This window comes from Scyliorhinus torazame, chromosome 9 (assembly GCF_047496885.1).
Source record: "Scyliorhinus torazame isolate Kashiwa2021f chromosome 9, sScyTor2.1, whole genome shotgun sequence".
NCBI lineage: Eukaryota > Metazoa > Chordata > Chondrichthyes > Carcharhiniformes > Scyliorhinidae > Scyliorhinus > Scyliorhinus torazame.
Window position 1 is genome coordinate 135,858,223 of NC_092715.1, and position 10,298 is coordinate 135,868,520.

The 10,298-nt window shown below is 47.3% G+C and overlaps 1 protein-coding gene across 3 annotated transcripts in view; it reads right to left on the reverse strand.

The window, feature by feature from the left end:
- Nucleotides 1–825, reverse strand: part of cep120 (centrosomal protein 120) — a 133,021-nt gene extending 132,196 nt beyond the window's left edge. The window contains exon 1 of one of the 3 annotated variants that reach the window (XM_072516544.1): nt 637–825. In XM_072516544.1, coding sequence (XP_072372645.1) covers nt 637–688 — 52 coding nt within the window. In that variant the 5' untranslated portion in view covers nt 689–825. The remainder of the gene's footprint in view (nt 1–636) is intronic. The other 2 variants (XM_072516545.1, XM_072516546.1) reach the window with 2 other exon arrangements.
- Between the last annotated feature and the right edge of the window lie 9,473 nt (nt 826–10,298).

Sequence of the window (10,298 nt, forward strand, 5' to 3'; positions counted from 1 at the left end):
GATCCCAGGGGTTTGGGGGCGGGGGGAGATCCCAGGGGTTTGGGGGCAGGGGGGGGGGGGGAGATCCCGGGGGTGGGGGGAGATCCCAGGGGGTTGGGGGCGGGGGGATATCCCAGGGGTTTGTCGGAGTGGAGCGGGGGGGGGGGGGGAGATCCCGGGATTTGGGAGCGGGGGGGGGGGGAGATCCCGGGATTTGGGAGCGGGGGGGGGGGAGAGATCCCGGGGTTGGGGGGGGGGGGGAAGAGAGACCCCGGGGATTTGGGGCGGTAGATGCCGGGGATTTGGGGTGGGGGGGGGGGGGAGAGATCCCGGGGATCTGGGGGGGGGGGGAGATCCCGGGGGGTTGGGGGGGGGGGAGATCCCGGGGGGTTGGGGGTTTGGGGGGGGGGGAGATCCCGGGGGGTTGGGGGTTTGGGGGGGGGGGGAGATCCCGGGGGGTTGGGGGGGGGGGGGGAGATCCCGGGGGTTTGGGGGGGGGGGGAGATCCCGGGGGGTTGGGGGGGGGGGAGATCCCGGGGGGTTGGGGGTTTGGGGGGGGGGGGAGATCCCGGGGGGTTGGGGGTTTGGGGGGGGGGGGAAGATCCCGGGGGGTTTGGGGGGGGGGGCAGTTCCCTCTCTCACTCGGATCGGATTTACCTTCCAGGACAGAAACCACAATTAAGAGCTGCTGATCCGCCCTGGTGCCCATGTTAACGGTTCAGTGATGTCTCAGGCCCGGCTCCGCTCTCTCCGCTTCCTCCTCCCGCCCCTCAGACCTGCTCTTTGAACCGTTTCTCCCCGCTTCTCCATCATCTTTTACCGCCTCCCGGTTCAAAGAAATCAACTTCCGGTCGCAACGGCCCCCACCAACAGACCGGAAGCTGCAAAATCCTCACTGCGCCACCTACTGGCTCACCAGAGAACAACGCGCAAACTCCAGACCTCTGTGAAAACTAGAGTGAAACTCCCATCCTCACTGTGAAAACCAGACTGAAACTCCCATCCTCACTGTGAAAACCAGACTGAAACTCCCATCATCACTGTGAAAACCAGACTGAAACTCCCATCCTCACTGTGAAAACCAGACTGAAACTCCCATCCTCACTGTGAAAACCAGACTGAAACTCCCATCCTCACTGTGAAAACCAGACTGAAACTCCCATCCTCACTGTGAAAACCAGACTGAAACTCCCATCCTCACTGTGAACACCAGAGTGAAACTCCCATCCTCACTGTGAAAACCGTTGCATTATCGTACATGATGGTCATGTAAGGGTTAATAAAATGTATATAGATACCGCTGAAGGGAACTAATCCTAGAAATAATAAGGAATGATGCTGATCCTTGTGGGCCAGAAGGTTGAAGTGGTTAGCAGGAGCGGGAGCTGGCTAGGAGGACTGAAGATAATGAGAGAAATGAGAGTAGTTTAATCTGTAGTGAATTAGCTGTACATGAGTATAGTGTGTATAGTTTATGTGTGGTCAATCAACTGTTTGTATCTTATGGATAAGTGTCAAATCCAGTTCATAGTGTTGAATAAAATAATTTTGTTGGTTTATAAAATTTGTTGTTCTCTGATCAACACTACACATCAAAGCTATCTTGATAGAGCAAGGCAGAGAACAACACGAAAACCAGAGTGTAACTCCCATTCTCACTGTGAATATTAAGGAAACTCCCATTCTCACTGTGATACATAGAAACATAGAAAATAGAAGCAGGAGGAGGCCATTCAGACTTTTGAGCCTGCTCCACCATTCATTATGATTGGCTGATCAAGTTCAATGCCCTGATCCCACCTTCCCCCCCATATAGAACATAGAACATAGAACAATACAGCGCAGTACAGGCCCTTCGGCCCATGATGTTGCACCGAAACAAAAGCCATCTAACCTACACTATGCCATTATCATCCATATGTTTATCCAATAAACTTTTAAATGCCCTCAATGTTGGCGAGTTCACTACTGTAGCAGGTAGGGCATTCCACGGCCTCACTACCCTTTGCGTAAAGAACCTACCTCTGACCTCTGTCCTATATCTATTACCCCTCAGTTTAAAGTTATGTCCCCTTGTGCCAGCCATATCCATCCACGGGAGAAGGCTCTCACTGTCCACCCTATCCAACCCCCTGATCATTTTGTATGCCTCTATTAAGTCTCCTCTTAACCTTCTTCTCTCCAACGAAAACAACCTCAAGTCCATCAGCCTTTCCTCATAAGATTTTCCCTCCATACCAGGCAACATCCTGGTAAATCTCCTCTGCACCCGCTCCAAAGCCTCCACGTCCTTCCTATAATGCGGTGACCAGAACTGCACGCAATACTCCAAATGCGGCCGTACCAGAGTTCTGTACAGCTGCAACATGACCTCCCGACTCCGGAACTCAATCCCTCTACCAATAAAGGCCAACACTCTATAGGCCTTCTTCACAATCCTATCAACCTGGGTGGCAACTTTCAGGGATCTATGTACATGGACACCTAGATCCCTCTGCTCATCCACACTTTCAAGAACTTTACCATTAGCCAAATATTCCGCATTCCTGTTATTCCTTCCAAAGTGAATCACCTCACACTTCTCCACATTAAACTCCATTTGCCACCACTCAGCCCAGCTCTGCAGCTTATCTATATCCCTCTGTAACCTGCTACATCCTTCCACACTATCGACAACACCACCGACTTTAGTATCGTCTGCAAATTTACTCACCCACCCTTCTGCGCCTTCCTCTAGGTCATTGATAAAAATGACAAACAGCAAAGGCCCCAGAACAGATCCTTGTGGTACTCCACTTGTGACTGTACTCCATTCTGAACATTTCCCATCAACCACCACCCTCTGTCTTCTTTCAGCTAGCCAATTTCTGATCCACATCTCTAAATCACCCTCAATCCCCAGCCTCCGTATTTTTTGCAATAGCCTACCGTGGGGAACCTTATCAAACGCTTTGCTGAAATCCATATACACCACATCAACTGCTCTACCCTCGTCTACCTGTTCAGTCACCTTCTCAAAGAACTCAATAAGGTTTGTGAGGCATGACCTACCCTTCACAAAGCCATGCTGACTATCCCTGATCATAGTATTCCTATCTAGATGATTATAAATCTTGTCTCTTATAATCCCCTCCAAGACTTTACCCACTACAGACGTGAGGCTCACCGGTCTATAGTTGCCGGGGTTGTCTCTGCTCCCCTTTTTGAACAAAGGGACCACATTTGCTGTCCTCCAGTCCTCTGGCACTATTCCTGTAGCCAATGATGACATAAAAATCAAAGCCAAAGGTCCAGCAATCTCTTCCCTGGCCTTGATCCTTGATCCATTTAGCCCCAAGAGCTATATCTAATTCCTTCTTGAAGTGACACAATGGCCAAGATTCTCCGCTAACCAGCGGGGTGGGCCGTACCGGCGGCAAGGTGTGGCGTGAACCACTCCGGCGTCAGGCCGCGCGGAAGGTGCGGAATCCTCCGCACCTTCAGGGGCTAGGCTGGCGCCGGCGGGGTTGGCGCCGCACCAACCGGCGCCGAAGGCCTCTGCCGGTCGGCGCGAGTTGGCGCACGCACGGGAGCACCAGCGTGTTCTGGCATGATCCCAGCGCACGCGCAGGGGGTTCTTCTCCGCTTCGGCCATGGCGGACTGTTACAGCGGCTGGCGCGGAGGGAAAGAGTGCCCCCAAGGCACAGGCCCGCCCGCAGATCGATGGGCCCCGATCGCGGGCCAAACCACCGTGGGGGCCCCCCCCGAGGCCAGATCCCCGCATGCCCCGCCGAGGACTCCACAGGCTGCCCGCAGAGCCAGGTCCTGCCGGTAAGGACCTTGTTTGATTTACGCCGGCAGGACTGGCCGAAAACGGGCGGCCACTCGGCCCATCGCGGAGCGGAGAATCGCCGGGGGGGACCACTGCCAACGGCCCCCGACCAGCGCAACGCGATTCCCGCCCCCGCCGAAAAACCAGCACCGGAGAATCCGGCAGCCGGGGTCGGGGCGGCGGGGCGGGGTTCACGCCGCCCTCCCACTGCGATTCTCCGGCCCGGCGGGGGGTCAGAAAATCGCACCCAACATTTTTGTCCCAACTACTTTTTGTGGCAATAAATAAATTCCACAGATTCACCACTCTCTGGGTAAAGAAATTTCTCCTTAGTTCTAAAAGGTTTACTCCTTATCCTCAAACATGACCACTAGTTCTGGAATCCCCCGCCATCGGGAACATTCTTTCTGAATCTATCCTGTCTAACCCTGCTAGAATTTTATAAATTTCTATGAGATCCCTTCTCACTCTTCTAAATTCCAATTAATATAATTCTAAACGACTTAATCTCTCCTCATATGACAAGGAATCAGCCCGTCAAACCTTTGCTGTGTTACCTCCATAGCAAGAACACCCTTCCTCAGATATGAATACCAAGACTGCACACAGTGCTGCAAGTGTGGTCTCACCAATGCCCTATGCAATTGCAGTAAAACATCTCTATTCCTATACTCAAATCCCCTCGTTATGAAGGCCGACATACCATTTACCTTCCTTACTGCCTGCTATACCTCTCGCTTACTTTCAGCGGCTAATCATGAGGACACCTAGGTCTCGCTGAGTATCCAGTTCTCTCAATTTACACCAATTCAAATAATAATCCTCCTTCCTATTTTTGCTACCAAAGTGGATAATCTCACATTGATCCATATTATACTGCATCTACCATGCATGTGCCCACTCACTCAGCATGTCCAAATCCTGGTGAAGCATCACTTAACCCATCCATCCTTGAACACTAAGGGGCTATTTAGCATGGCCAATCCACCTAACCTGCACATTCTTGGACTGTGGGAGGAAACTGGAGTACCTGGAGGAAACCCAAGCAGACAATGGGAGAAAGTGCAAACTCCGGAATTGAACCTGGGTCTCTGGCACTGTGAGATGGCAGTACGCACCACTGTGCCACGTTGCCACCCCAATCAGCATGACATTCCCAAAATCTTTCATCATTCATCTATACAGCATGTTATCAGACCTGTCTTCACTAGGATCATAGCTGCTACCCATTTCCCATTGGTGGCGTACCTCCTAACTAGCACTCTCTCCCTGGTTAAATACTAACCTTTTAGAGATTTTTTCCCTCCAGCAATTTGTGTTTGTTGTTGTCGTTTGACAATCTCTGATGTATTAGGTGGAATTAACAAATCAATCTGTGTTCGTAATTTCCCCTTGCCAACAGCATTGCTAGTGAACTTCATGTGGTAGCATGTACAGTGTTCCAATAAGGTATAAGAAATTTGTTTACTCTTCTTGATAATGTTCCCTGTGTTAAATCCACCAAAGCAACGTGCAGGAAACAGCAAGTAGAAAACCACGACTGAGGTTTATTAGCAATACAATCAAATCTCCACTGCCCAAAGGGTCTCCCTCCCTGACCTGCACCCATATCAGGGTTTTTATACTAGTGAGGGCTTAAAGGGAAGCCCCACCCCCGTTACCGGGGAAGTTCATATTCCGTGGAGGTCATGGTGAATCGGATTGTCTTTATTCCTTGACCTATGTGGGGGTTATAACATCATGGTCCTTCAATACTTTAACAGAATTCTTTAATGATTGCACAAAATGTTTGGCCAATCCATTAGTTGCTGGATCATACAGAGCTGACTTGATATGGTGTATACCATTCCGTTTGAAGTGGTCCTAAAACTACTTTGAAGTAAACTGCGTATCAGTATCACTGACAATCTGCTCTGGTGTTCCAAATCTTGCGAATACTTCATCACGTTTCTCAATGATCTGTTCAGTCGTCATTGATTTCATTATTGTCGTGGAAATAATGATTAGACAGAGGCTTTGAGCTTCGTTTTAGGATTTTATTAACACAATATCGTGGAGAGGCTGCAACAGCCAAATAGCCACTTCACAGCACTCTGAAACTACACAGCAGAAACCACATATCTTTATAGTTTGAAATAAACAATTCCATAAGTAAACTGCACCTGGCTGGTCATGTTTATGTTAAACAAACCTTGAGAATGCTCTTGGTTCATTACCTAGTACATATTTCTTGCCCTTGGTAAAACAACTCTAAAACAACTTGTCCGCAGAATAAGGTTTTAGCTGTTTGGCAGCAGTATTTTGTTGATATTACCCGACCTTCTAAGATTTGTTCAAAAGCACTGTCAAGCATTCCCATCATGCTTTAGCAAGTGCCTTTTCTTTGATAGCAACTAACTATACTATACTTCTCTAAGTGGACAGCTAATCCTCACATTAATTTAGCTTCCACAATTATCGTGACTTCTGGCCATTTCGAGTGCATTTCCACAATCACCGAGAACATGTGACCTTCCAGTGGAGCAGCATAATCGATGTGTATTCTCTGCCATGGCTAAGTCGGTCATTCCCATGGATGTAATGGTTGCAATGGTGGAGTGTTCCTTAGTTTTGCACAAGACTGGCATTGCCAAATTTTCTCTTCAATTTGAGCATCTAATTCTGGCCACCAAAAATAACTGCATGCTAATTCCATCAGCCTTACCACACCTCATGCAGTTAGACAAGGATTCTACCATGTAGGCACTGAGGAATAATGACATGGAGTCCCATAATAGAACTCCATTCTGTACTGTCAACTCAAGTCTTCATGGAAAGTAGGGCTTGATTTTTGGATTTTTCCTATGAATGTCTGACAGTGTTCCTTTTTGGACCAAGTCCATCACCTTCTCCATCATTGGATTGTTTCTTGTATATCTTTGAACTTAAGATGAAACCCGAGATACACTCTCCATGAGCGAGAAATACTAAATATTGTCAAAATGATCTTCAAGGTCATGTTTGACTTGTAACTGCAATCATGATAAAGCATCTGCATTTGCATGCTGCTCTGATTCAACACTGGATATCATAAGTGTGTGCTGACGATATCAGTGACCACCTTTGTAATCTTCTAGCTGCCAACGAAGGTAAACCTTTACATGATCCAAAGATTGTAGTCAGGCGTCGATTGTCTGTCAAAAGGGTAACGCCCATAAAAGTAGCGGTGGAACCTTCTTAAACTGAAAATGATGCTCAAAGCTTCATTTTCGAGCTGAGCGTAATTCATCTCTGCACTAGTCAGAGTGCGTGGAGCAAATGCAATTGGTTGTTCTGCACCTGAAGGCATAATGTATGAGATGACTGCACCACTCCCATAGGGTGAGACATCACAAGCATTTGCAACTTCATCTTGGGATTATACTGAAACAACAGCTCTGACTTCAGTGAAGCTTCTTTCACTTTGTTGTATGCATTTTCACATTCTTCTGACCAGTGTCATGCCTGTTTGGCATGTAGCAAGGCATGTAAAGGCTTCAATCATGTTGCTAAATTCGGCACGAATTTACCACAATAATTAATCAATCCTAAAAACAACCTTAATTGTGTCACATTGTGAGGGTGTGGTGCTTTTAAGATTGCTGACATTTTCTTTGGCTCTTTGCGTTGTTAGGATACTGGACCAGACCCCAGCTTTTGTTAGAATACCGGATGAAAACCCCAAACAATTGTTCAATTTGTAAAACTGTGAGGAAAGGATACTTCACCCCGGGAGTGATGACTCTGACCAATAGGTATCTTTTATGTTAAAACAAACTTTAATTTAAACATAGAATTAACCACATTAACATCAAAGAAATAAATTTACAATTATTTAGATTGTCTGGAGACTGGAGACTTATTTAGATTGTCTGGAGACTTGGGCGGAGAGATGGCAGATGGAGTTTAATCCGGACAAATGTGAGGTAATGCATTTTGGAAGGGCTAATGCAGGTAGGGAATATACAGTGAATGGTAGAACCCTCAAGAGTATTGAAAGTCAAAGAGATCTAGGAGTACAGGTCCACAGGTCATTGAAAGGGGCAACACAGGTGGAGAAGGTAGTCAAGAAGGCATACGGCATGCTTGCCTTCATTGGCCGGGGCATTGAGTATAAGAATTGGCAAGTCATGTTGCAGCTGTATAGAACCTTAGTTAGGCCACACTTGGAGTATAGTGTTCAATTCTGGTCGCCACACTACCAGAAGGATGTGGAGGCTTTAGAGAGGGTGCAGAAGAGATTTACCAGAATGTTGCCTTGTATGGAGGGCATTAGCTATGAGGAGCGGTTGAATAAACTCGGTTTGTTCTCACTGGAACGAAGGAGGTTGAGGGGAGACCTGATAGAGGTATACAAAATTATGAGGGGCATAGACAGAGTGGATAGTAAGAGGCTTTTCCCCAGGGTAGAGGGGTCAATTACTAGGGGGCATAGGTTTAAGGTGAGAGGGGCAAGGTTTAGAGTAGATGTACGAGGCAAGTTTTTTACGCAGAGGGTAGTGGGTGCCTGGAACTCGCTACCGGAGGAGGTAGTGGAAGCAGGGACGATAGGGACATTTAAGGGGCATCTTGACAAATATATGAATAGGATGGGAATAGAAGGATACGGACCCAGGAAGTGTAGAAGATTGTAGTTTAGTCGGGCAGCATGGTCGGCACGGGCTTGGAGGGCCGAAGGGCCTGTTCCTGTGCTGTACATTTCTTTGTTTGTTCTTTGTTCTTTATTATAATTCAAACAGTTCTTAAACAAAGGGAAAACATGAACTTGTTATTTGCATCTGCTGCTAATTACAATTAAGCAACGCAATTCAGTTCAAATGCCATTTATAAATAAAGTTAACAAATTACTGACTTGCTTGGCATAACTGCTGTTCAATTTAAAATCTTATAACAGACTGCAAAACTACAGACAGACCTGGCTCCTCCCATTATTTACATCATCTGTATCCTACTATGTTTTTTGACCTGCTGAGATAGGACTAAATAGCATTCCCTCATAAACTATCTACACTCCAAAGAATCTCCTGCATTCAAAACACAATTCCATTAGCCCCTTATCTGTAAACAAGTATGTGGTTGCAATCAGTCATTACCTCAGCTTTTGTGACTCTTCAATTACAGCTTTAGTAGACACACTGCCTGCATGTATTTTAAACCAGGGTTTTTAATAAAATTATTGCAAAAGACTAGAAAATGTAACATACAACAATTTCTTTCTTTTTTTTATTAAATATTTTATTGAATATTTTTGGTCAACCAACACAGTACATTGTGCATCCTTTACACAATATTATAACAACACAAATAACAATGACCTATTTTATAAACAAAAAAAAATGAATAAATAATAAATAACAAAAATGAAAACTAGCCCTAATTGGCAACTGCCTTGTCACAAGTAACACTCTCCAAAAATATAATTTAACAGTCCAATATATAATTATCTGTAGCAACGACCTATACATACTATACAGTATATATTAACAACCCTGAGAGTCCTTCTGGTTCCTCCTCCCCCCAACCCCCCCACCCCCCCCCCCCCCCGATCCTCGGCTGCTGCTGCTGCCTTCTTTTTCCCATTCCGTCTATCTCTTTGCGAGGTATTCGACGAACGGTTGCCACCGCCTGGTGAACCCTTGAGCCGACCCCCTTAAGACGAACTTAATCCGCTCTAGCTTTATAAACCCCGCCATGTCATTTATCCAGGTCTCCACCCCCGGGGGCTTGGCTTCTTTCCACATTAGCAATATCCTGCGCCGGGCTACTAGGGACGCAAAGGCCAAAACATCGGTCTCTCTCGCCTCCTGCACTCCCGGCTCTTGTGCAACCCCAAATATAGCCAACCCCCAGCTTGGTTCGACCCGGACTCCTACTACTTTTGAAAGCACCTTTGTCACCCCCATCCAAAACCCCTGTAGTGCCGGGCATGACCAAAACATATGGGTATGATTCGCTGGGCTTCTCGGGCACCTCGCACACCTATCCTCCACCCCAAAAAATTTACTGAGCCGTGCTCCAGTCATATGTGCCCTGTGTAATACCTTAAACTGAATCAGGCTTAGCCTGGCACACGAGGACGACGAGTTTACCCTGCTTAGGGCATCTGCCCACAGCCCCTCCTCGATCTCCTCCCCCAGCTCTTCTTCCCATTTCCCTTTTAGTTCATCTACCATAGTCTCCCCTTCGTCCCTCATTTCCCTATATATATCTGACACCTTACCATCCCCCACCCATGTCTTTGAGATCACTCTGTCCTGCACCTCTTGTGTCGGGAGCTGCGGGAATTCCCTCACCTGTTGCCTCGCAAAAGCCCTCAGTTGCATATACCTGAATGCATTCCCTTGGGGCAACCCATATTTCTCGGTCAGCGCTCCCAGACTCGCGAACTTCCCATCCACAAACAGATCTTTCAGTTGCGTTATTCCTGCTCTTTGCCACATTCCATATCCCCCATCCATTCCCCCCGGGGCAAACCTATGGTTGTTTCTT